Genomic DNA, 26,971 nt, shown 5'->3' with positions numbered 1-26,971 from the left:
TAGGCCTGCTCAGGGCACCATGCAGATGAACTTGGCCGGGCGTGGAGAGGAACACCTGGGGCAAAGCCCACTGAGGATCAAACACTAACCCTTGTGACCCCTGGTTTTGTCTGTTGACCCTCACTTGACCTTGGGAATGTGGCTGGCCCTAACGATAAGGTGCTCCTCCCCTCTCTCCCCTCCCCCCACGTCTGCTCTCAGATCATGGGCTGGAAGTGATTACGGATCTCAGCGCTTTCCAGCACCGTCCAAGAGACCACCTTCTCTGAGGAGCCCCAGAACAGGAATGAAGGGCCGAGGGCACCCTCCACCACACCCAGCAGGCCCAGACGCTGCCTCGCAGGCCCCCACCAGCCTCTCAAGGTCAAGGGACTATGATCGCAGAGATTAGCCCAGGAGACCAGAGCACTGAATTGGGTGGGGAGCCCTGGGACAAGCCCCGCCCCTCTGGCTGCTGATCCCCTAAGACTGCAGAGTGGCCGACAGGAGGCTCTAGCTGAGCCATGCCGCTGTACATCTTTTGGATCAGTTGCTCCTGTTTAAAAATGGGAAATTTCTCATAAAACTTCAGACTTCCAACTTCCCTTTAAAAGCCTTGACATCTTACAACCTGAGCCCACACTTCTGAGGGTAACCTCTCTCTTAAGAGAGGCAGGCCTCCCTCACGTGCTCACACCTAGAGCCTTGCTCCCCTGGGCTCCCCGCCTGGCCCTGAAGGCACTGGGTTTCATCCCCCCTTAGGACCATCCAGGATCCCTGGCTGAGCTTCCACTCCAGACAGGTCTGTGTTTCCTTTCAGGTGCCCACTACGCTGCCATGGAGTCCTCTAGCTGGGGTCCCTGGTCCCTAGTCAGCTCCCACTGAGGACTGGGAGGGGAGCAGCTGGGAGATGGTGCGGGCGGCAGAGGGAGGGAAGGGTAGTGCGGTAGGCCGGGCTGTCTGGGAGCAGCGGAAATGGGAAAAGCAGGACAGCCTGGAGGACTGGGCCAGGGAGGGCAGTCCAGGAACCACAGGCCCAGCACAGGGTAGTGAGCAGGGGGAAGGGAGGCCGGAGGAAGCCAGTCAGGGAGATGAGGCAGGGGGAGGTGAAGCTGGGAGTGGTCCAGACACCTAGGGTGCTCCAATTGCAGACTCAGAATCCAGAGCGAAGCCTAGACTTCTAGGATCTTCCGTTCCTGACTCCCAGTATGCATCGGTGTAAGGAGTACAAGCAAGGCCGTGGCGGCCTAGAGTCTGTCTGAGAGCTGGTGGGGAGGGCCTGGGATGGGCACCGGGACAGGGTCGCTCTCAGGGCTGACGCCAGGGGCTCTGTCAGCAAGGCCGGAGCCTACCCCCTGGGTGTGGGGAGAAGCCCGCTGAATTGTGAAGTCCACTCTTACATCCTCTGCAAATTAGCAAACCCATCTCTCTCCCCCACCTAAAGCCCCAAACAAAGAGGAGTGGGAGGGGGGCCTGGCCCTTTGTTAGGGGAAATTTATTAATATCCGAAACATGCAGCATGCAAGCCCTTCCTGTCCACCCCAATCAAAGTCTTTGAGAACACCTGGGCCTCGCATTTGAAAGGCTTTGGGCTCTTTTATATGGCAGGTCCCGCCAGGGGTGGGGGGTGGGGGGGGGGGGAGCCAGGACATTCTTCCAGCCTGGGAAACTCTTGGCTCCTTCTGACCCTGGCCTCCCAGCTCCAGCTTCCCCTGCCGGGAAGGCAGAGCAGCTGGAGGGAGAGGGCATGCTGCAGGCCCTGGTTCGGTCCCAGCTCTGCCGGCCTCAGCTGAGTAACCCTGACCGGGGGCCTGGGCTTGTTCGTGCGTATAATGGGGAACCAAGTGGGCTTTCGGGGCTTTCCTCACCTTCTTCATCATCCTTCGTCAGCCCCACCCACCCACCCACCACTGCCATAGAGAACCCATGTGTCAGGAGAGAAGCCAGGAGAGCCAGGGCAGGAGGCAGCTGGGTGTCCGTCTCCTCATCTGAGCAATGGAGCTGGAAGGCCTGTGCTGCCCACCTCCTGGCTCTCTGCAATAAGGAGGCAGGGTAAGGAGGGTGACCTCATTGGGTTTTATTAACAAGTAACCAACAGAACACAGATGAGTCGGGGAGACACCGGGAGAGAGACGGGCGCAGAGGCTGGTGTAGCTGCACGTGGGGGCCGTGCCCCACTGGTGGGGAGCTCGCCGTGTGCAGACCTGCTCAGGCATTTTCACCCCCCACCCTCCTCTCTCAGGGAAGGAGGGACCCAGGGCAGCCCCTCCGTGCCTGGGGATTGAAGATACCAAGGCTTCTGGCCCCAGGCCTGGGGTGTCAGCTGCCTTCTGCTATCTCCACCCTCATGCTCGGGTGACCTCCATCACCCTTGCCTGGGCCACCAGCCCCTCTTGCCTGTCCTCCACAGGCCTCTCACCTCCACCCGTCCCCTCTAACCACTCTGCACACTGACCCAGAACAACATTCTCTCTAAAGCACACACAGATCGTGCCAATCCCCTGCCCACCCCGTAGCCCCTCCCCAATATTCCTCATCCTTACTTAGACCTTGTTGTTACCTAGTGCCTTCTTCTCCCGCCACTCTTCCTGCTCCTCAGCTCTTGACCTCCTCCTGGACCCGGGGCAGGAGGAAGAGGCTACAGGCTGATCTCTACTCCGGCAGGGTCAGCCCCTTGCCCAGAGGCCTTCCCCACCCTGCCTTCCTCTTCCTCTCTTTCCAACTTGCCCACCCTCCAGGAAACCTGACCTGCACACACGAACCAGGAGGGATCTTTCTCCTACTCGACTTGTTAACCCTCGATGCCCGGGGCCCGATGGGCCTCCCGACACTCTGAGTGTCTGCCTGCTCAAGGTTCGGGCTGTGTGGAGGGCTTGGGGGCAGGCTCCCTGAGAAAAGGGAGGGGCCTGTGCCCTGGACACAGATGAGAGGGTAGTGCCAGCTGCCACAAGAGAAAGGGAGCTGGCTGGTCAGGAGGCCTGGGGTTCAGTCCCCTCTGCCATGAGACCTCAGGCAAGTCCTCCTCCCTGGCCTCGGTTTATCCATCTGTGAAGTGAGGGCTGAGCTAGATCATTCTCAGCTTGGAATGTGTGTGTGTGTGTGTGTGTGTGTGTGTGTGTGTGTGTGTGTAGGGGGTAGATGGAGGTTTCAGGGGAGGCAGAGACCACAAAGAAGGACTTGCATTGAGGACTGGCCACACCATGGCAACCTCCCACAGCCTCGGGCCTCCCAGAACCCCAGAGGTCGCAGCTGCCTTTGCACTGGGGCAGGACCTCCTGTCCATCTGCTTCCTGCCTCACATGATAGACTCCTCCTCCTCGGCAATCTCTCGGTCCACCTCGATGGCGGTGTTCTCGAAGCTGGTGATGCCCCCGTACTTGCGCATGTGCACCATCAGCGGCTTGGGCGACTGGCTACCTGGCAGCGTGGCCACGTACATGCCTGTCCGGTTCTCCTCCAACGACGGGCCCCAGTCCATGGCCGGCCGGCTGGCCTGCTGGAGCCTCTGCAGCGGACCAAAGACAGCGGTGGGAACAGCCCGCGCTCAAGCAGTGCGTCCTGGGGCCCAGCACCCGGCACCCGGCACCCGGCACCCAGCAAAGACCTTCCACATCCCCTGGGTTAGTCCTTGCAACAGCCCGGGGATGGGGGTGCTGTTACCCGCCCTGGGGACTGAGTCACATGCCTGGATGAGACTCGTGCTCTGCCTGCCACTTTCAGGCTGGGTGGCCTTTGGGCACAGAATGTAAGCTCTGTTTCCTCGTAACTGGGACTCAGGATGCCGGTTAGGGTTGCTGTGCAGGGTAAGGCCCAGGAAACGGTGGCTCTGGTTATGGCTGCGTGGAAGCCAATACAGGGGCCCGTTCTGCGTCCCTTTCCCTAAAATGCTCCGACCTAAGGAGCTGGCGGCTTTGGGGAAAGAGCCGTGGACTTGGAGAACTGAGGCAGGATTTAGCTCTGACCTTCCTCTCGGCCTCATTCGGACTCTGGTGTCCGACCTTTCCCTCTCCGAGGCCCCATTTCCATGGAAGGAGGAAGCTGACTACAGGGATGAGTAAGCCTGGACATTCTAGGTTCCTTCTTCCTCAAACCACATTTCGGAAGCCCACTGCCCTGCCAGGAAAAAGGGCCCCAGACTCTCCAAGAAGGAAAGACAACCGACAGTAAGTGGAGCCCAGCGGTGCAGGTTCAGGGGTAAGAGTGTACGCCATGCCCTCAGCCCAGGGCCTAGCATGGCTCTGCACTCAAACATGGCGACACTTATTAAAATCTATGAAGAGCATGTCACCCCGCTGCTCAGAAACCTGCCAATGGCGTGGCACCTCACTTGGAATGAAATCCTAAGTGCTCGTCACGGCCTCCGTGTCCTGGCCCCTGCCTTCCTCCCTGACTTCCTCCTGCCACTCTCCCTCTACCCTCTCTGGTGCAGTCACACTGACCTCCTTGTTCCCCCCAAACATGCCAGCCCCTCCTGCCTCTGGCCTCTGCACTAATGGTTTTCTGCCTGGAACGCCCTCCCCTCATCTTCCATCCCGATCACCTTGTCAAGTCAGGCAGGCGTCTGTCCGGGCCAGAAGCCCTGGTCTCTGAAGGCCTCACTCGAGCTGGACAATGACTCTTCTGCTGCCCCAGCCCCACCCCCAACCACATGCCTCTCCAACCGGCTGTGGGCAGCTGGGGCGGCAGAGCAAGGCTTGGGAACCATAACCTTCCAGGGGGACTGGAGCCCTTCACCTGAGCAGCCCCTCTTCCTCCTTCCCTCTACAGACACCCTGGCTCTCGAGCAGGGAGACGCGTTTTCTGTGGTAGCACGAGTGGGGCTCCTGACGTTCAGGGAAGGCAAGGGGTCTGCCTCCAGTCACACGGCAGCTGGAGGCAGAGCGGTGGCTGGACTCCAGGACCCCTGTGGTCTGGGCAGGGCGGCCACACCCACTTCTGCCAGGAAGGGCTCCGAGCCCCCTGAGGGACAGCCGAAGGGCAGGGCAGCTGTTTGGGGAGTGGGGAGTAGTGTGCTGGAAAGCAGGCTGGGGAGGGGGGTGAGGGGACAGAAGGCCTGATGTGCAGTCAAGTGCAGTCGTGCAAATATTCCCCCCAGTGTCCTCAAGCTATCAATGCTTTGACAAGTGGCTAACGACATTCCCGAATATTTCACAATTGGCTCTCATGAGGCAGTACTAGCTGGACCCACACACCTCTGATGGGGTGCGGGGGTAGGAGGTGGGGTTCCCAGGCTCTCTCTCCTGGCCTGCAGGCTCATTCAGCTCTGCTCACTATGACAGCCTCTTGCCACCAGAGGACTCCGCGCCCATGGCCTCAGCGGTGAAGGGCTCAGTATAAAGAGGGCACCCTGAGGCTCAGAGGGGGCGGGATCTCTCCGTGACCACACAGCGTCACAGCAAGCCCATGCGCCCACAAAGGGTCACGACCCCCCTCTTCTGAGGTTTGCAGATCCCCGTGGGTCTCTCCACAAAGCCCTGGCCATGAGGAGGGCTCACGCCATCCTCCCTTTCCCAGGAGCCCCACAGCAGGGCTCCTGGACACAGGAAGAGGGAGACAGCCCCCCTCGGGGGTCCCTCAATGTTGCCTTCTGCCCCTGAGTCCCTTAGGGAAGCTCTGGGCTGGCGACCAGAGTTCACGTCCTGACCCTGCCTGACTCACTGTGGGGTAAGTCCCTTGTCCTCTCCCCGGACAAGCAGTCGTTGGCTGACATTGGTGGTCTTTGGATTGTGGCCCCCAGAGTCCCTGTGTGATATGAGGGGCCGCAGGGCAGGCCTGCGAGCCTACCTCCGCCCAAACAGGTTTGAGCTGATTCAGAGCTCAGGGTACTGGTTAGAAAAACTGCTCTTAAAAGAAGCCTGCCTGCAAGGCCCTGGATCAGGTATTGGTGCAAAACTTTTCCGTTTTAGCAGGTGAGCCAGGGCCAGGCCACAGGCTGGGGAGGCTGAGGGCAGGCAAGGTGGCGGCCGACTCACCTCCCAGAGCGAGCCCTCCTCTCGAAGCACAGCCACCAGCATGCCGGCTGGGATCAGGAGGCAGGACAGCAGGCCCATCAGGATGCCCAGCAGCTCCGCCCAGGCTGGGAAGCGGTAGCTGCCGTACTCGGAGGGCTGGTACTTGACGATGCTATACACCAGCAGGGCCTGCAGGGAGGGGGCTCCCAGCATCACAGTGCGCCTTCTGGCCCCAGGGCTTAGGATAGCCCGGGCCTCAGCTACCTTAAGGCCTGAGAAAGCCCAGCCCAGGGCCATCCCAAAGCCTGAGACAGCCCAGCCGAGACACCCAGTGTCTGAGATAGCCCAGTCCTACGTGGTGCCAGAACCTGTGATGGTCCATCTTTGTTTTGGAGCCTGAGCTAGCTCTGCTCAAGCTCACCCGATGCCCAGGCCTGGGACAGCCCAGCTCTGAAGAACCCTAATTGCTGAGATGGTCTATCTCTGACCTGCTCCCACCCCACGGCTGAGAAAGGGGAGCCTCAAGGCCCAGCCCAAGGCCCAGAGGCCCGAGAAAGCCGCATCCATTTTGCCAACCAAACTGAGGACTAGGCCCAGCACAGACACAAAGGCTGAGGGCATCTCGGGGGAGGAGAGGAGACCTGATCCTGGTGCCCAGCCCACCCCCTCAGCCCTACCAGACTGAATGCCCAGAGGGGCCCTGCTTTCAGCCCTGGGCCCCAGCCAGCAGCCCTCCCACCCACCCCAGTTACCAGGAGGGTGGCCGGGGTCAGGAACAGCCAGCAGGCCCTGAAGTAGAAGCCCGGCTTGAAGCCCAGCATCATGTGGATGTCCCGGCAGAACCTCTGGATGCCTGCACCAGGAGGAGAGGAGCATGGCCCCACCCACAGGCCCCTCCCACAGGCCCCTCCCACAGGCCCCACCCACAGGCCCCTCCCACAGGCCCCTCCCACAGGTCCCACCCACAGGCCCCACCCACAGGCCCCTCCCACAGGCCCCTCCCACAGGCCCCACCCACAGGCCCCTCCCACAGGCCCCTCCCACAGGCCCCTCCCACAGGCCCCACCCACAGGCCCCTCCCACAGGCCCCTCCCACAGGCCCCACCCACAGGTCCCTCCCACAGGCCCCTCCCACAGGTCCCTTCCACAGGCCCCACCCACAGGCCCCTCCCACAGGCCCCTCCCACAGGCCCCTCCCACAGGCCCCTCCCACAGGCCCCACCCACAGGCCCCTCCCACAGGCCCCTCCCACAGGTCCCTCCCACAGGCCCCACCCACAGGCCCCTCCCACAGGCCCCTCCCACAGGCCCCACCCACAGGCCCCTCCCACAGGTCCCTCCCACAGGCCCCACCCATAGGCCCCTCCCACAGGCCCCTCCCACAGGTCCCTCCCACAGGCCCCACCCACAGGTCCCTCCCACAGGCCCCTCCCACAGGCCCCTCCCACAGGCCCCACCCACAGGCCCCTCCCACAGGTCCCTCCCACAGGCCCCACCCATAGGCCCCTCCCACAGGCCCCTCCCACAGGTCCCTCCCACAGGCCCCACCCACAGGCCCCTCCCACAGGCCCCACCCACAGGCCCCTCCCACAGGCCCCACCCATAGGCCCCTCCCACAGGCCCCTCCCACAGGCCCCTCCCACAGGTCCCTCCCAGAGGTCCCTCCCACAGGCCCCACCCACAGGCCCCTCCCACAGGCCCCTCCCACAGGTCCCTCCCACAGGCCCCACCCACAGGTCCCTCCCACAGGCCCCTCCCACAGGTCCCTTCCAGAGGCCCCACAAGTGCCAGCAGCCCCTCCTCCACCCCAGTGGCCCCCACCCAAAACATGGGCCCTTGGGAACAGGCACCCAATTGCTGGGGGACTCCCCTCTCCCACAGGGGGAGCCTCAACTCCACCTCTCCCAGCCCCTCTCACCATATACCCGGGTGACAGCGAGGCATGTGGTGATCACCACCACCATGAGCCCGAAGCTGGCGCTGTAATCGTCTAGAAGGACCAGCCAGTACATGCCCCCCTGGAATACAAGTCACAGCTCTGGGGTCCCCTCACCACAGCCAGGCTCCCTGCTGCAGCCCCTTCTCTAGGCAGGAAGCAGCCAGGCCAGCGGGGAGAGCCAGCTGATGTCAGCACCCCCCCCCCCACCGTCCACCCGCCACGCCCTATTTGAGTCTGACAGCAGCCTTAGGTGCAGGCCCCCCATTTAACCGATGGGAAAACAGACTCAGGGAGGTGAAGCCACTTGTCCTGAGTTCACTCAGCAAGTGCAGGAGCGAGGCTTGAACCAGGTCTTTCAGACTCCAAAGCCACGACCCTGCGTCATAGGCCAAGGTGCCCCTTGGGAGAGAGGGTCTGAGGTGCTCTAGGCTCCTCCCAAAGAGGTCAAGAAAGTGGGTGGTTCAGGGAGTGCACAGCCTGGCCACAGACACTGCCCAAGTGTCCTCCCAGCCTCGCCCACCAGCCACCTGTCCCCAAAGCCACTCACGTCAGTGGTGAGGACCAGCCCCATCAGGTACATGGCCACGCAGATGAGCCCTGAGAACACCACCTTCTTGGGTCGCAGGTAGTAGGGGAACTCATCCGTCACAGCTGTCACAATGGTCTCCAGAAAGGCAAACTGCGGGGAAGGAAGGGGGTTTCTGAGTTCTGTCTCCGCCACACACGTACACTCACACAGACATGGACACACACCACACAGGCACACACATATATCACACTCCAGACACATTACACATAGACACACAGACAGACACGATACACAGACACACACACACACCACACACATCACAGACACACACATATATCACACTCCAGACACATTACACATAGACACACAGACACGATACACAGACACACACACACATCACACACATCACAGACACACACATATATCACACTCCAGACACATTACACATAGACACACAGACAGACACGATACACAGACACACACACACACACCACACATCACAGGCACACACAGAGACACAGACGCACATATCACACCCACAGACATCACAGACACACCCAGATCACGCACACAGTCACACCTCTCACGCACACACAGGTACACACAGCGCACGTGCCCCGAGGCACCTAGTGGTACGGACAAGGCTCACCTGACTGTCCAAACCGAGAGTCAGCAGCATGAAGAAGAAGAGAAAGGACCAGAAGGGCGACAGAGGCAGCATGGTCATGGCCTGTGGGTAGACGACAAAGGCCAGGCCGGGGCCTGGGCCAAGGGCACACGGGGTCAGCAGCCTGGGGCACGTGGCAGGCCCCACATCCATACTCACACACTCATGGTCGCCTACACCCACCTGAGCAAACCCAAAGCTGTCCACTAACTGCACACTTCTGATACTCTATTAACTCCTAGGACACATGCCAGCACATTGTCAGTGCTCAGGAAACGTAAGTTGATAGAATAAATGAATTAGTAATGAATAATGAATAAATTAGTAATACCGCCTTTGAATACACTTATGTACACGACCATTTGCACAAACAATCCCACTAACACACGTGCTTAAACATGTCCATGGCACAAGACACTGATTCCCAAGATCACTCACAACATCGATTCACTTGCACACAGACATCTCAATTCAGGATATGACTCATTTGGACAAGCAAGGAGAGTTACTAATGTGGCAAATATAAGACAGTCTCATACAGAAGTTCCTATATCTCTGGACACAGGTTAATGCACACTCACTTGCACGTGGCCACCCAGAGACCAGCCGAGACACGTTCATCTCTGCGCACCTGCATGCATGTGCATACACACACTCCACACGCCCATCCACATCCTTTCTGGTCCACACACAGGCTCACTTTCCAGCCCCAGCTGTGCCCAACACACACCCTTGCCTACCAGGGCCGGGCAGCCTGCCCACCTGCTTTGGCAACTTGGTCCACAGGCACATCCAGCTCCTGAGACATGTAGCCCAGCACGGAGAAGATGGCGAAGCCGGCCAGGATGCTGGTGATGGCGTTGCCCAGAGTGACGATGAAGGTGTCTCTGCCAGGAGAAGTCCAGGCGCAGGCCGGGTGAACATCGCCCGGAGAAGTCCTCCCCGCCCCCCCCTCTCCTCCCAGCTGCGGCCCTGGGGCCCAGGAGGCTGCACTGACCGATAGATGTTCTGGTGAAACGTGTTATAGGAGGCAAAGGTGAGGAGACCCCCGAAGCCCACACCCAGGGAGTAGAAGATCTGAAGGGCAGCTTCGATCCACACCTGTGGCAGGAAGGATGCAGACGGAGCACAAAGAGAGGCAGCTGGCACACCGTGGTGTCAGAGGGCCAGGGAAACAGGAGGAAGGAGGTGGGGAGAGAGCCAGCCAATAGGTCCAGGGATGGCGTGGGGAAGGGCCTGGCCCACAGGTGACTTGGGCTGGGAGCAAACCCAGCTCCAACACTCACACTGTGCCTCTCAGGGCCCCAGTTTCCCCATCCAGGATCTAGAAGGCAACCTCTAAGTTTGGTCTCGTTCTGAAGGAAGCAGTTCCTCATGTAAGATTTTCAGGAAATTCATGTGGACAACAAGCCCATGTAACCCTTAAACTTCCTTCCTGGAGTCAGAGGGACCTGGGTTTGGACCCTAGCTCTACCACTCTCTGGCTGTATCGCGTGGGAAAGCCACATCACCTCTCTGGGCCTCAGGTCCCTCTGCAATAAGGGAATGGGAGTAGGGTGGTGATGAGGATTAAATGACTACATATATGCAAAGTGCTGAGAGCGTGGTTAGGCACAGTCAGTTGTCAATAAATAAGAAATGATAGCCATCAGTAACATTGTTGTTGTGACTAATATTACAAAATGCCCTCCGTGGGGTTTGGAATCAAACAGATCGAGGTTAGAATCCCAGCTTTGCCACTCCCTATGTAACTGTAAGCTGATCACTGACTCTTTCAGGCCTCAGTTTTTTTCATCTGTGAAATGGGAGAATAATGTCTACTTCATAGAATTGTCGAGAACAATAAATGAAGAAGACAGGACTGAGCACAGTGCCTGGTACTGGAGGCTGACCGCGTGAGGGATTCCCACCCCCTGCCCACTCTTTCCTCCAGGGATCCCTATTTCCACTTCCCAGGTCAGGCCTGCCCCCTCCCTCCGCACCCTAGTCCCAATGGCCTCACCTTGGAAGACAACAGGTAGTGGAACTGGGGGGTGAGATAGAACTGGATGCCCTTCCAGGCCCCTGGGAGAGTGACTCCGCGGATCAGCAGCATGACCAGAATGAGGTAGGGGAACGTGGCCGTGAAATACACCACCTGAGAGGCGTTAAGTGGGAATGGAAGGCAGGGTGACTTCCTCTGCCCTGATCCTCTTCTAGAAAGCCCCATCTTACTCCCAAGGTGGGAAACAGCCATCAACCTATGATGCTTCTTTTCCCCTCCCTCCCTCCCTCCCTCCCTCCCTCCCTCCCTCCCTCCCTCCCTCTTTACCCCTCTCCCTTCCTCCCTCTTTCCTCACACCGATACCATCAGCAAAGTCCTGTCACTGCTTCCCAAGGCTGCCCAAATCCATCCACCCCCTCCAGGTCTACTGTGGCCCAGTCCAGGCCACCATCACCCCTCCCCTGAAGGTCAGAAGAGCCTCCTGCCCCACATGTCCCCTCCCCCCAGCAAACCCACCCCATGTGGTCATCAGCCAGCATGATCATCAGCTGGGCATTCCCAGACTCCCCGCTGCCCTGTCTCTGCCCTCAGCAGACACCGTGAGTCCCAGGCTCCCCGCTGTGTTGGCTTGCACCCGATGACCTCTCCTCTCTTTCTAAAGGCTTTCTTCTCTGGCTTCCTAGTGTTTCTTTTAATGGTTCTCTTCCAGATGGACATCACTTCTGAGTGCTTTGCAGAGGAACCAGTTCTGATTTATAAATGACTAAGTAAACCGCTCAGGTTTCCAAGTCCTTCCAGACTGCTTTACGGCCTCCTCTCCCTTCGTCACCTAAAGTGGACACCTGTGGCTTAGTCTGCCCGGCATCTCGCTGACCTTCAGAGAACAGCCCCGACTCTCCCCAGCTGGGCTGACTCCATTCTGGCTCCCGCGGTGGGCCCAGCACGCCCCCCTCCTGGCCACAGTGGCTGGTTCAGGGATGGGTATGGCGACCCAGCTTACCCAGTAAGACTCACGTCTAGGATTCTGCAAACTGGGGAAGGGAGAGCCCTTCCCTCAGCATGTAAAGTGTGGCCCAGAGCTGCTGGGCGACTGCATACGGAATGAAGCCCGAGAAGACTGCTGCGAGATGGACGGGAGAACCACAGTCCTGATCATGCTAATGGAAGCCCTAGACTCTGTTCTGCCCAGGCCCATTGGCTATTTATAACATCATTCGCAGGCCACACAAAATTACCAACTGAGAATGAGCCTGCTCTGCTTGGTCAGACACTTCATTAACTCACCCCTCGTGCTTTGGCAGGGCCGGACCCAATGATTTCTCGGGCCTTATGGGGCCTGTGGGCGGGATGTTCCCTCCACTCGCCTCCTGGACCCAGTCAATCCAGCACACTCTGGATTTTCCAGTTGTGACAACTGGGTTCTGGCCACTTGCCTCTCAAAGGGCTCTGATTCACAGCCGCCCTCTGAGCTTCCGGGAAACACTTGCCTAGCCGCTTCAGAGTGCCAGCACTCGGTCAGGACATAAACCTGAATAACAAATAGGTCCTGCCCTCGGCAAGTTCCTAGCCCGTCCTTGCCTCTACATCTTCCCCAGCTCCGTGCCCTTTCCCTTCCCCTCACCTCTTAGGTTCAGTCCATGCCCTGCCTCCTCCCAGAGGCCCTCACCCCTCCCGGCCCCTCGGGCCTCACCTTGCCTGAGGACTTCACACCCTTGAGGATACAGAGGAACACGATGACCCAGGCGAGCAGCAGGCAGAGGCAGAGGTTCCAGCGGATCCCCCCGGGGCTGCCGATGCCCTGGCTGCCTTGGATGTGGAGGACGTAGCGGCTGTGGGAGACGAAGGTCTGAGTGTCTGCTGGTCACGCTCCACTGACGTGGAGGAAAGCCGTGGCCAGCCTGCGAGGCGATCCTGGCTAGCGTCCACTTGATTTGGGCTGTCCCCAGACCAGCTCTGCACCTGGAGGCTGCCTCTACAGACCACATCGCCCAGGCTGCCATCCCCTTTGATTGCCATTTGGATTTGGTGAGGGGAGGCAACAGTAGGAGACTGGAGGGTGGGAGGAGTGAGGGGTTGGGGTACTTGCACCCACACGTGTGCACATGCTTACGCACACACACACATGCATGAGAAGGCAGGGCTGTGACTGCCTTCTTCCATAGCAAGCTCTGGTGGGCAGCCTTTCCTCCAAGGCTCCCGATCTCTCTGGCTCCAGTTCCCTGGGTCCCCCCGCTTGCTCCTTGGCTCGGGGGTGTTACAGCCGACCCCTTGCTAGTTCCTGGGGCCTCACTATTCTGTGTGGATTCCCTCACACTGTCACCTCCCTCCACTGAACTCCCTTTGCTAATGTCTTGGGAGAGTGCTGTCTGCTTTCTGCCTGCACCACCCCCCCAACGCTTCCATGGAGACCCCAGCAGCTGCTGGACCCCCACGTCGCATTCTTTGGCTTTAAGCTGCAGGCCCAAGCTTCGCCTTTCCCTCTGGCCAGACATACTCCTCAGCAGGTGCACACACTCTGAGTGGACTTTACATGGACAAACGGGGGAACCGCATAATACATGTAGGTTGGAGACCAAAATATTTCCAGACATGGGGTCCATCTGGGGGCAGATGGAAAGAGCAGCCCTCGGCAGATGAAGGGTTGGGGGTACCTGGTCTGTGTCCTCTGGTCAGCCAATGGGTGACATCCTATGGAGGAGGGACTATGTTCATCCCCTTTTACAGAGGCAGAAACCAAGGCTCCAAAAGGTTACTATTACTGTTAGTGCCTTCACCATTGTCAGTATGATCAGCTAGCATTTATTGAGCACTTGCTATATCACCAGACTGGATGGCAAAATTTATATGCCTTCTTTCCTTTACTCCTCATGGCAACGCTCTGAAATACTATTACACCCACTTAAAGATACAGTATCAGGCCATAGCTGGTTTTTCTCAGTGGATAGAGTGTTGGCCTGTGGACTGAAGGGTCCTGGGTTCGATTCCAGTCAAGGGCACATGCCTGAATTGCGGGCTTGATCCCCAGTAGGGAGCGTGCAGGAGGCAGCCAATCAATGATTCTCTCTCATCATTGATGTTTCTATCTCTCCCTCTCCCTTCCTCTCTGAAATCAATATATATATATATATATATATATATATATATATATATATATATATATATAAAAGATAAAGCATCACAAACCAAATAAGTTGTTTAAGGTCACATAGCCGGTCAGGTGACTATCTAAGATTAGAACCTAGAGTCCACCTAATACTAGCATCTGAACTGAACACTGGGCTCTTTGGGGACTCAGGCTCATTCCTGCCCTCCCCCAACCCCCCAGGGCATGGGCTGTCCCAGACCTCCAGTACTCCTCGCTGGGGCTGACGGTGCTGGTGAGGTTGAGGGGCAGGGCCCCGTTGCCATCCTTGGAGCCTCTGTGCTCAAGGCAGAGGTCTGTGTTCCACCAGTTGCCACAGTGCTCCCAGGGCAGGTCGCTGGTGAGGGAGGCGAAGAGGTAGAAGAGGACGTAGGCGATGATCATATTGTAGTAGATGGCCACCAGGCCCACAATGAGCAGCATGGCCGCGCCGGCACCTGGCGTGGCGACAGGGGCTGCCCTTAGGCCATGCCCTCCTTGGGGCCGGCTGTGTTTCCTCCGGGAAGCCCTCCCTTTCTGGAGGTTAAAGGGTAAGGGGGCAATCACCTGGCCTCCCTCAGGCCCAGACCACTCCGGGGACCCCTGAGGCCTCACCTTTGAAAAGGGGGCTGATTTTCCAGACGGCCAGGGGTCCCAGGCTGGAGAACTGGCCCAGAGAAAGCTCAAGGAAGAAGAGAGGGATGCCGCAGATGGCCAGCATGAGGAAGTAGGGCACGAGGAAGGCACCTGTGGGGAGGGGTGGGGGCAGGTCGCAGGGGGTCAGCTCCCCCAAAGCACAGCTCTAGCCCCGCCCCACCCCTGACCAGTGGACACCACCTGTGACCTGAGGGAACACTTCTCCTGTGGCTTGGGACTGTCTTCTTTTCTACCATCCATCACTGAGAGCCAAGGGGTGGACAGAGATTCACTCACCTCTATAGCCCCAGTGCCTAAAGGCTGGGCTCAGAGCAGACAATGAATGAACAAATACATGAATAAACGAGTGAACTCCCTGCTGAAGAAAGGGCAAGCTCCTCAGTGCCGAAATCAAGCCTCCCATTTACCTGTCCCCACACCGCCCCACTTTGCCACCTCAGATGCTCGTGGCTGCCACCTGTGGTCCCATGTGCCCAACATCTCTCCCCCCTTTCTTCACATATTGGCAGCCAACTCCTTAGAGAACTTCCCACCACCATATGGCTCTGGAGGGGCTGCCAGTGACAGCAGCCAACCCCTGCCCACCTCCTCATGGGCACATATCCCAAGCCAGGCCAATTAGAGACCTTCTCTGCAATTCTATATAGATTCATTCGGATGGCAGTTCTGAGGAGGAAGTCATTCCAGAGTTGTCTCTGGCCACCCAACTGCAAGGGGGAAGCCTGTCCCGGGAGAAAATGAGGCCAGCATACAGAGGGAAAAAGAGTCGGGAACTGGGGGGATGGTGTGGGGGGGAGGGAAGGTGCAGAGAGAACTGTGGATACTGTGAAGTTCCTGGAGCTTCAGAGCCCAGCTCCAGACCTCTTCCCAGTCATATCATTCATCTGTCGTTGCTTCGTGTAGGTTTATTTGGATTTCTGTCGCCCTGACAATGTGGGCTTCTTTAACGGGTTTGGTAGAGATGGGAGGAGATATGGATTGCTGGTGGGCGTGCACTGGCTCTGCGGAAGATAGTTCTGGGTGGGATGTTGGGTCGGCCACTGTGGGACCCTGGGCAAGGAACTGGCCTCTCCAAGCCCAGGCGTCCTCGTCAGGACAAAGGTGCCCACCCAGGAGGGCTGTCGTCAGGGTTAGATGAGACAGGCATGGAGAGCATCCACCCCGGGGCTGGCAGATGGTGAGTGCTCAACCCCAGCTATTGTAATAAGACTAAGAACAGTCACTTGATGGAGAAGCAGGGACAACAGATAATTTGTTTAAGATGGCAGAGACTCTGTGTTCACAGTCAGAATGGAAGGAACCAGGAGAGGAAGAGATAGAGGATTCACGAGCAGGAATTATTGACAGAGTAAGGTTCTGGAGGAGGTGTGGTGGTGGTGGTGGTGAGAATATTGAGAGTGCAGTGACCACTGACAGGCAGATTCAGCTCTTCCTCATGAAGTAGAGGCAGCCCTCTGCCCATCACTCAGGGCCCAGGAAATGCCAAGGCTTAGAGCTTACTGTGTCATACCCATGCTGGGGTCGAGAGAGAGGGAAGAGGGGCCTGGGTGATGAAAAGGGACAAGGCAGACAACTCCCTCTTTCCAGTCCCAGGTTGCTATAAAACCACTTTCAACTAATTCTGCTCAGGGTCCAATAGGAGACGGTAGCTAAGGCCACTTCAAACCTCAGTCCACCCGGAGCCTTGACCCATCACTCGGCTGCTCCTCAGGCAGGAGCTCAGGCCCATACCTCCTCCGTTGGTGTAGGCTCTGTAGGGGAAACGCCAGACGTTCCCCAGGCCCACACAGTAGCCAATGCAGGACAGCAGAAAGTCCAGTTTGCCTGTCCAGTTCCCCCGGTCTGCGGCAAAGTCCACATCCAGGTCTACGTCACCCTGGTCACTGGGGGTCATCAGCAGGTCTGGAGTGACGGGCTGCCAATAAGAGAAACCGAAAGGGTGAAAGAGAAAGGTAAGGCTAGGATGGATCTGTGACCACCAATACAAGAATATAGCCTTGAATAGGGCTGCAAGAAAGACATTCTATTGGTTCAGGTGACCAATTCCTCTCATCTGGGCTAACATGGCCCATAAGCAGGAGCTCCTCGAGGTTTTGGGTGACTGCAAACTTAGGAGACCAGCAGGGTTGCTCGGGCACTAAGAAAGCCACCACGGTCTTGGCTTGGCTAACACAGAGGTCAAATCAAGGGATGGTCCTATTTTGAAGATGACAACAACGATGATAATGATGGTGAACTTACAACAGTCACCATGCATTGAGCACTTATTATGATTATGCAATAAACATTTTACTCCCATTACTGGATTTCATTCTCAAAGCAACCCTGTGAGCTAAGTATTCACCTAAGCTCCGTTTCAATGACGGGGAAAACTGAAGGTCAAAGGGGAGTCCTGCCATACCTGAGGTTTTTACAAGGCTCGGGAGTGGGAGAGCTTCCTGAAGTTCAAGCCCATGTCTTCAGACAGTGCTGAAGTTTAGCTACTCCATTCTGGGCACCATATTTTAGAAAGACACAGGCAGTTTGGAGGGTGTCCAAAGGGCGGGTGGCCAGACTGGAGGTTGCTCAGGAAAAGCGGTTACTTGAGGACAAGAGGAAGGAACTGGGAAGGCTGAGCATAGAAAGGAGAGGGCTCGGAGGGACTCTGAGCTCCCCTGAGGAAGGGAGTAGATTTATGCTCAAGGGGGCCTACAGAGGACTGTGAATTTTAGTACACGAGCAGCAGGAAGTTGCTATTTAGGCACCAATCTGTCTCAGAAGTCATAATCTTCTTGTCACTGAAGGGCAGATGTATACAGAGGGAATGGAGGCCAGCTGTCCCTACGGGCTCCCCTTGTGATTCAAGGAGGGCGGGGAAGTCCACCCGGCACTCTCCCTTCAGGCTGGGGCTAGGAGATGGATCAGCTGCTTGAAATCCTGGCCCCAAGGGATGTGAGTTAGCATGTCCAAGGACTGCCTGGGCTTAGGGCCTGGACGTAAGCTCAAAGGTACCAGGAAGGCCGCCTAAAATCCAGAGAGCAGTTTCCATACGTGACTCGAGGAATGGGTCAGGAGAAAGGGGCAATCCTCCCTGTCCTGCTTGCCTCTGAAAGTCTCGCCTTATGGCAGAAAAGACGGAACTGCAAAGAAGGCCAATTGTGAAAGACATCCATGGTTCCCAGAGAGAAAGAGCCCCCTGCTTCCCACTGAGGACTGGTTGTGGGGAAACACTGATGCCACTGGACTGGGAGTCAGGAGACCACAATTCTAGTCCCAGGTCTGTGCCAATTCACTGTACGACTTTAGGGAATAGTCTTCCAGGCCTCAGTTTCCCCATCTGGACACTGGGAGGATTAGATAGACGAGTGTTTCCAAAAACACATGCCTTGGTATTCCGTGGAAAAATGATTCTTGATTTCAAAGAACTTGGGAAAAGCTGAGTTAACACAGGTAAGACAGGTTTCTTTTCACAGGACTTGTCAAATAGGGACTGGAGTAGACAGTATTTCCCAATCCTATTTAAGAAAAGGGTTTCAAGGAGCTGGCCTGCCAGGATATACTTGGGGAAATACAGGTCTAGACCATCTCTACCTAACAGTCTCTGGCTCTGATGTGTGAGGCAAGATTCTGCGCTGGATCATATCATATTCACACATGGGGGCTCAGGACGACCTACTAATCAGGGTTGTGTTTTCCCCTAAAATTGCCCTTCCTGCCACCAGACCAAGAAAGTGTCTACACACACATCAGCTGGCGACAGAGGAGGCTTTGCTGGGCATTTGTCACAGGAGCGTTGCTGGGATGAAGGGTGCACGTGTCAGAGGACTGGATGTGTCCGGCTGTGGTGACAGGGTTGGTGCATTAGGCTCAGGTGGCAGAAATGGGGTAACAATGTTGGGTTGACTCTCAGTGATAGTGACGAGCATGGGGGTGATCCTGCCTGAGGAAGGGTAGTGGTGACCGGGACAGCCTGGCATGATTATGGGTGATGGTGACAATAATGAAGAACATGAACAGCTGCTTTTTAAGAAAATGGGCTCCCAGGGTTGAAATATATGCCTGGCGGTTCTTTAGCTGCGACCTCGGCTGAGGTTAGGGTGGCAGCAGCTCTCAGACCTATCTGAAAACTGCCCCTTCCCCCGGACGCCTTTCCCCTCCAGGCTCCCTCACCAGCTGGAACCACGCCCTCCTAGGTAAGCTCCAGGAGGGATGGGTAACGCCAGATGACACGGACGGATACTGAGTGGTGAGGCAGGCCTGTCACCCTGAGAGCCCCCCAGCCCCATCCCGGCCAGCTGGCAGGAAGGCCCGATAATGAGGTTCCTCTGATCCCTTCTGAGAAGCTGCTGCCCTTTCTATGTTCACAGAGCGGCCCGGCTCTCTGTTTCCATGGTGACAAGAGTTCCAAGAGCTGGATGCTGCCAGCTCTCAATCCCTCTCTTCCCCCAATCAGAGGGAAGCCTGCTTCTGCTCCAGGGGCAGGGAATGGGGTCCTCCATCGCTGGAGGAGCCCCCAGCCCCACCATGGAGTGAGTCCCAGGGGCTGGAACAGGGGATGGAACCAGCTGGGAGACAGAGGGAAGCAACCACATCAATGGGGCAGGACTGGAAGCTTAATGAGTCCGTTTACACTTCCACTGCGTGTGAGGCTCCCTCTCCAGATTACCCCCCCCCCAATTCCCCACCCAGAGTCAGAAGGAGCACCCCTGAGTTTGGCAGGCCTACACCTCCTCTTTTAGGGACCAGCAGTATAGGTCACCGGCAGTGCCAGGGGCTGGGAGAGGTAGGACCGCCTACGCCAAGGTTCTCATACCTTGTTCAGGGTGAGAGGCAATAGGAATCCTGAACCCACGTTCAGCAGTGTGCAGATGAGTTTCAGGGAGGGGAAGGGATGAGCCCAAGGTCAAACAGCAAGTTAAGGGCAGAGCAAGACCAGGACCCAGATCCCTGACTCTCAGCTCAGTACTCATTTCTGAGCATTGTTGCTCCTGGCATTTCCTGCCTCCCTGTCCCCTTCTCCTTCAGACCAAGGGAGGGGACCCTGCGGCTAGGTGGCCCCACCCCTGCTCTGCTGGTCCTAGGTTGCTCAGCCCACCTTCAGGAAAGCACTAAGCTACACCCCTCTCTGCCTTGGGTTCCTTGTCTATAAAGTGGGGATCATAGGCCGTAGCTCCCAGAATTGCTGGGGGATTACAGGAGATACGGCTTCACAAAACATGGCTATTTACATAATGTGTGGTCCTAAGGCAATGAGGGGAGGGGTTCTTGTGGGGAGGGGAGGAGAGGGATGAGAAGAAGAGAATAGAAAATAGCCAGGCAGAACTCAAGACCCAAGAGAGCCTCAAATGGCCCAAAGAAGTTACTCATGTCAGGAAGAAAAAGGACCCACTTATCAGTGGTCCCACGCGGCTGGCCAAGGGCAGAGAGCTTGAATAAATAGGGGAGACCCTTGGAGGAAGAGAGTGGTCAATAACACTGGCCCCGATGGGCAATTGTCTCGCATCTACTAGCACCTTCGACCGGGGGTCCTGCTTTGGTGCTGACATGGGGGATGGGCAGGCAATGGTCTAGGTTAGAGAATGGACTTGCCCAAAGCCACCGGGTAAGGGGCATCTTCAGAAATAATGCCCTGGAGTTCTGACACCTTGGCTGGGACTGGTAGTTTTAAGCCCAAAGCCAGGAAACATGGCCAATACTCTCCCTCCCCAGGCCTGTGCCACTTGGCTGGGAGGTCCAATCCCATAGGACAAGGTGGGGAGGGGCTGAGGGCTGGGCCCAGGGCCCAGGGCCCAGGTCCCAGGATCACATAGATTTGGCTGCCTCTCTCATGCCAGCTCTCACCCCCATATCCCTTGGGTCTCCACGTTCCTTACTCCTTGCCTCTGCCTCCTTCTGCCCTGCTGAAGGGCAGCATGGGGTCTTAGCAGGGACACTAAGCTGCCTGGGGAAGGAAGGGAGCGGGAGGAAGCAGGTAGGTGGTGGGCCCGGCAGGCAGGAGCAGGGGCTGGATGGCACAGGCTGCTTCCGCTTAGAGTGCACAGGGGAGGACCAGGCCCAGGCAGCTTCCTCGCCACCCCCACCCCCGAAATTAGTCAAGTTCAAGGCTGGTGCTCAGCAATTCCTCCCCACCCTCCGCCACCATCCCACCCCCAACCCCCTCCCCGGGGTAGGGCGATTGGAGAGGGGTGGGTGCCTGGCCCTAGCCACCCCTACTTCCTGCCTCCTGGGCTGCAGACACCTGTTCCAGGACCTGGCCCAATGAACCCCAGGCCTAAACACGCTACCTCCCGACCCTCAGCCGGGGGTGGGGTGGTATGGGGTGGCACAGGCCGTGACCCGTCCCTCCCTGCTATCCAACTCAGCCCGGCCTTCCCCGGAGCTCTGAACTGGGTCCTGGTGCCCCCCTGCCTTCCCCGGCCTCGCTGGGGGCGGGCCTCCGCACTCCCCTTTCAGGTGCGCCCCCAGCCCGCCCTCGTGCCCTACCTTTCGGAGTTGAGCTTCCTGGAGCTTCTTCATCTTGGAGGGCAGGTTGTTGGGGCTTCCCGGCGTGTCTCCCCTTCAGCGCAGAGAGCAGGGAGCGAGCGGGAGAGCGGGAGATGCGCCGCCGGCCAGCGCCGCGCCTTTGCCCCGGCGGCTCCGTGCACCGGCTTTGGGGGCGCGAGCGCAGGCGCTGCCGTCTGTCGGCTGCGGGTGTGGGGCGCAGAGCGGAGCTGCGAACGCCAGTCTCTCTCTACGCAGGGCCGGAGGCTGGGGAGGGGTGCACGGCTGCGCCCGCGTAGACACCCAAATGGACAGACCGCGGAGGGGTAGGGATGGGGGGATGCGCGTCCCCTCGCGCAGAGCTAGGATTGGAGGGGCCAAGCGCGTAAGGTGGGGGTGTCTGCGATGGAAATCCTAGGAGGTCTGGAGGCCTCCGCCACAGTCTCCTGCGTGACCTTGGGCACGTAACCTCCCCTCTCCGGGCCTCTCTTTCCTCGGCTGGGCACTAACAGTCCGTTGTGGGTTCCAGCATCCCAGTGCCTCCTCCTTTTGGCTGTGTGACCTTCCCACATTGCTTAACTTCCCTGCACTGCCACTTCTGCATCTGGAAAATGGGAATAAGAATCTTACTTCCCTGCCCTAGCCGGTTTGGCTCAGTGGATAGACCGCCAGGCTATGGACTGAAGGGTCCTGGGTTCGATTCCTGTCAAGGGCACATGCTTGGATTGTGGGCTCCATCCCCAGTAGGGGGCGTGCAGGAGGCAGCAGATCAATGATTCTCTCTCATCATTGATGTTTCTATCTCTCCCTTCCTCTCTGAAATCAATAAAAATAAAAAAATAGCCCTAACCGGCTTGGCTCAGTGGATAGAGCATTAGCCTGCGGACTGAAGGGTCCCAGGTTCGATTCCGGCCAAGGGCACATGCCTGGGTTGCGGGCTCCATCCCCAGTAGGGGGTGTGCAGGAGGCAGCCAATCAGTGATCCTCTCTCATCATTGATGTTTCTATCTCTCTTTCTCCCTTCCTCTCTGAAATCAATAAAGAAATATATTAAAAAATAAAATAAAATAAAATAAAATAAAAAAATAAAAGAATCTTACTCCCCTTATGAGGAACTCAGGGAGATGGTGCATGGAAAACATTTAGCAGGAGGGCAGGGACATAGTAGGGGCTCAGTAACATTTAACTGACCACTCCTGCCAACAAAAGAAAAACAGCCATTAGTCAGATATTTACCCAATCATTCAATCCACCAATATTTATTGAGTACCTAACGTGTACCAGATCCTAGGCTAGGTCTTGGTTCATCAACACAGTGACCTGGGGAGGCAGATGGTATTATCCCTATTTTACAAATGAGGAACCTGAAGCACAGAGAGGTTAAGTTCCTCACTCAAGGTCACACAGCTGATGAATGACACCAGTGCCAGAGTCAGGCCTCATGGAGTATCCCGGCCAGTAGTGGTCCTGAACACTCCCTTTTCCCTTGAGCTGAAAGTGAAACAGGGAGGTTTGAGCAAGAAGAAACAGGGCAAGCGCCACTGGGTCATTGTGATGGTTTGTGACTTAGATCATGAGCACCTGGGCTCCTGTCCACCACCAGCAGTAAGACCATGGGAATGTTATGATTGCACATCTGTCAAATACTCAAATGGGCCACCAACCAGCCCTTGCCTGGCTGACCTCATACAGCAGCGATTTTCAACCTTTCTTCATCTCATGGCACACATAAATGCATTACTAAAAGTCTGCGGCACACCAAAAAATATATTATTTTTTGCCAATCTGACCAAAAATAAGTATAATTTTGATACATTCACATAAGATGGCTATTGTTGTGTTGGCTGTTGTCATTTTTTTTATTTGACAATCTAAGGGAAAAGAGGTCAGTGCCCCTGACTAAACAGTCAGGTATTACATGTTTAAAAAATTCTTGCAGCACACCGGTTGAAAATTGCTGACTTAGAGTGTTATAAGGTTCCAGAGAGCCTGTGGCTAGGATGGAAAATTATTAGCTAGAGTGAATATATGCATTGGTTTGTGGGGCTGAACCAGTATATGCTAGTGAACCCGGCATATGCATTAAAAATTGTTCCCGTTTCACTCTTGAAAAAAAATTTTTTTTTTAATTGATTTCAGAGAGGAAGGGAGAGGGAGAGAGATATATAGAAACATCAATTGTGAGAGGGAATCATTGATCAGCTGCCTCCTGCATACGCCAGTGTGCTGGGGATGGAGCAACCTGGGCATGTGCCCTGACCGGGAATGGAAACGTGACCTCCTGATTCATAGGTCGATGTTCAACCACTGAGCCTTGCCGGCTGGGCCCCTTTCACTCTTAAAAGTGTCCCAGCTCAGACACTATTTCACAGGGTCATCCTGCCATCAGCCAGCATGGGGAGGCCTTGAGGAGAGTGAAGATGGGAGCCGCTGTTTACACCCTGGAGCCGGCAGGAGGTGGGAAGAGTTAAATCAAAGCAAAAGATCGGGGAAAGGCCTGGCCTGGTCCACCCCAGGCCACCTCTCCTCCCCCAGTTCCACCAGCTGCTCCTTCCTTGAACCTGGCCTCCCAGGGCCGGCCAGGGGCTCTCGGGACCCAGGAGGAAGGAGCCCCTTGGCCATGAGTGTGACGGGAAGGAGCATTCACCCAGCCCCACTGTGTGTATTAGATGAACTCCTACCCAATATTGATTTTCAACTCTTTCTAGCAGCCTGGGAGGACAGGTTTGTGCAGCCCCATTTGGCACCTGAGGACACCGTCTCAGAGGAGTGATGTCACTGAATCTCTGAGTTCTGAGATAAAACAAGGGGGTCATGGGCTGTGCCTGGGGATCCCAAGGAGGCCCAGCCAGTACCCTCCTTCCCCCCCTCCCTGGAGGCAGCTTTACTGAACCACCCCCTCCCATTGGCACCCTGGTTTCATTAGACCCCAAGGAAGGCACAGAGAACCATAGGAACAGGAAACAGTAGCAAGGCATGAGCTTCAGAGCCTCTTATGGCCCCTTCCCAGCAGCACCTGCTCTCTCTAGATTCAGCCCTGGAGGGAGCCAGCCCTGGGGGACCGGGAAGGAACAGGGCCGGGGCTCCAGCCTTCCTGAAGCAAACGCATCACGGGGTGACTCCTGAGCATCAGCCGTAGTCACCGGGCGCACATGGTCCTGGGCCCACACCTTTCATATGGGGAAACTGAGGCCCAGAAGAGGTAGGACTTTGCAAAATCACTCTGTGGAGTAGAGGCAGGGTGAGGCCTGGAATCTAGGAGTCCGACCCCACCCAGGCTGGGCCCTCAGATCACACCTTTCTGCTGTCCTCTCCCCACCACAGCTGCTGTGGGGGAAATCGGTACTTTATAAAACAAACAAAACCCCAGCATCTGAAGACATGGTCCACATAAGTCAATCTACCCACTGAAGCCCCGGTTTTATGATCATACAACTGACCACGCAGTCAGCTACCAAGCATGGTGGACCATTGCTACCATCCCAGAGGAAGTCGGGGTACTACCTGGCAAAGGAACTACTGAGGAAACCAAACCGGGGAATGCTCAATCTATCTCCTCCCCTTCTCCCCTCCTCTCTCTCCTCTGGTCTCACATCAAAAGAGAGATGGAGATGTGTGCTAATTTAAGGAAAGTGCCAGATGAAAATGCACTTCCTGTTATTATATAGGGAGATATTTTTAAATGCATATAAATAAACATTTTTAATTTGCTTTAATGTTCAGGCTTTATAGCTGCAGAGCATGTGTTTTGTTATACCCGTGAGTGGCGACTGTGAAGAATGGGGATCCAGATTGCTAGCCCATCTGGTGTGGTTCCGAGGAAGTGGTTCTGGAGCAGCCAGGCTAGGAGAGGCTTGCCCTCCAACGCTGCCCTGTCCCAGGCCTGCTGGGCCCCAGGCTCTGCATCCCATTAGCTGGGCCTCTCAGCCACCCAGAGCCAGGCTGGTTTTCTTGGAGCCCCACAGTCCTCTGTCCCCCCATTGTAACCTGTTACACACACACACACACACACACACACACACACACACACACACATGCACGCACACACACACACGGGCTGCTGGAGACTTCCTGTGTGACTCCACTCCCAGGGCTGGGAGTGGAGTGACCCTCTCTGCTCAGCCCACACCAACCTCTGGGCAGTCAATGATGGCTTCCACTAGACTGATGTTTTCAGCATGGCATGAAGGGCCTAGAAGGGAAGTCGTGGTGCTGATGGGCATGTTTCTGGGTCAGTAGAGGCTGTGACCAGGCCCACAGCCTTCAGGCGAGGCCAGATCTGACTTTTGTCTGGCCCCCGGGTCTCCAGTATCAATGAGCCTGCCAACCAGCTGGAACATCCGTCAGCACTGGGGTCTATGAGGACATGAGAGGGCCCTTTCCTGAGTCTTACAACACCTGGTGGAACACTCCAGGCGACAGGGAACTCACTGCCTCACAAGCCAGCCTGTGGCACGGCTTGGAAGTTGTTTTAGAGAAGTTTCCTTTTTCACAGCATTCACCTCACTTGACAGGTGATCACCAACCCAACCTGAGGGCCCCACCCAACCCCTGGTCTCCCATGTAGGTAGCAGCTGCGGCTCACCCAGCCTGCCAGGCCTGGCCACTGACCTCCTGCCAGGAAGGTCTTCCGGTAGCTGGGGACAGGCTCGTCCCGCCTCAGACCTTCCCAGCCACCATCTGTCCTCAGCATTGGGGGTGGGGTAGTTGAAACATCAGTCAGGCCTGGCAGCCTGTCACACGGGGATGCATCAGCTCTATGAGCAGGTGGCAGAAACCCAGAACTTACTATGTGCTGGGCCCTGTTCCGAGATAGGTTAGAGCAGGGGTGGGCAAACTTTTTGACTCGAGGGCCACAATGGGTTCTTAAACTGAACCGGAGGGCCGGAACAAAAGCATGGATGGAGTGTTTGTGTGAACTAATATAAATTCAAAGTAAGCATCATTACATAAAAGGGTACAGTCTTTTTTTTTTTTAGTTTTATTCATTTCAAACGGGCCGGATCCGGCCCGCGGGCCGTAGTTTGCCCACGGCTGGGTTAGAGTATTTTTTTTTCTCCATTTGACAAATGAGGAGACTGTGGCTCAGAGAAGCTAAGTCACTTACCTGAACTCTCACAGCTTGGACATAGTTAGGCTGGAGTCCAGGGCACCGACAAAACCTGCTACTAAACACTGAGTCACAGCTCAAGTGCGGCCCTCCAGCCCACGGAACCCCCCACTCCAGAGCGCAGGGTGTCCACATACCTGGGGTGCCGGCAGGTGCAAGTAGGGGGCTCCTGGGTAGTGAAGCATGGGGAATGCTGGACTAAAGAAGATTCAAGGGGTGTCTTTGCTGTGGGACTTGTCAGAGCCTTTGCTGTGCTGATGCACCACCCTGACTCTCCCAGAAGGGCCGAGTCTGTAGGACTTTCCGAACTTACTTGACCAGAGCCATTTGTTTTTGGTAAACCAGCTCCCCAGTTCTAGATGAGGCACAAGGCCCAGAGAAGGGAAGTAGTTACCTCAGGTCACACAGCAAATGTTTTTGATGATCAGAAAACTATATTCACTGCCAGCCACCCTCCCACCAACCGTCTTCTGCTCCTGGGACCCTGGTCCTTTCCCTGGTACACCTGGTTCCCGTGCTTTAGATGCCCAGCACCTTCAGTGAGGCCGCCTCTCCCACGTCACCACCAGGAGGAGA

At 56.7% G+C, this 26,971-nt stretch overlaps 1 protein-coding gene across 1 annotated transcript; it reads right to left on the bottom strand.

The window, feature by feature from the left end:
- Positions 1–2,036: 2,036 nt before the first annotated feature.
- Positions 2,037–21,636, bottom strand: SLC6A7 (solute carrier family 6 member 7). The gene is made up of 14 exons (XM_059698897.1): positions 21,289–21,636; positions 16,558–16,741; positions 14,785–14,916; positions 14,393–14,627; positions 12,739–12,877; positions 11,067–11,201; positions 10,062–10,165; positions 9,827–9,951; positions 9,047–9,159; positions 8,416–8,547; positions 7,848–7,947; positions 6,683–6,783; positions 5,952–6,119; positions 2,037–3,484 (listed from the first exon to the last, which is right to left on the bottom strand). The coding sequence occupies exons 1-14, from the start codon at positions 21,319–21,321 to the stop codon at positions 3,275–3,277; spliced, it is 1,911 nt and encodes a 636-aa protein (XP_059554880.1). The 5' UTR covers positions 21,322–21,636; the 3' UTR covers positions 2,037–3,274.
- Positions 21,637–26,971: the final 5,335 nt, after the last annotated feature.

This window comes from Myotis daubentonii, chromosome 5 (assembly GCF_963259705.1).
Source record: "Myotis daubentonii chromosome 5, mMyoDau2.1, whole genome shotgun sequence".
Classification (NCBI taxonomy): domain Eukaryota; kingdom Metazoa; phylum Chordata; class Mammalia; order Chiroptera; family Vespertilionidae; genus Myotis; species Myotis daubentonii.
Note: the sequence above shows the minus strand (reverse complement) of the source record. Positions and strands in the feature narration are given on the sequence as shown.

Bases quoted from the DNA above. Each gene is read 5' to 3' on its own strand.
- SLC6A7 (XM_059698897.1), bottom strand. From the start codon at position 21,321: ATGAAGAAGCTCCAGGAAGCTCAACTCCGAAAG. The intron at 10,166-11,066 runs GTGAGGCCATTG...TTCCTGCCACAG, and splicing joins ACTACCTGTTGTCTTCCAAG to GTGTGGATCGAAGCTGCCCT. The intron at 6,784-7,847 runs GTGAGAGGGGCT...CTCCTGGTGCAG, and splicing joins CGCTGTCACCCGGGTATATG to GCATCCAGAGGTTCTGCCGG.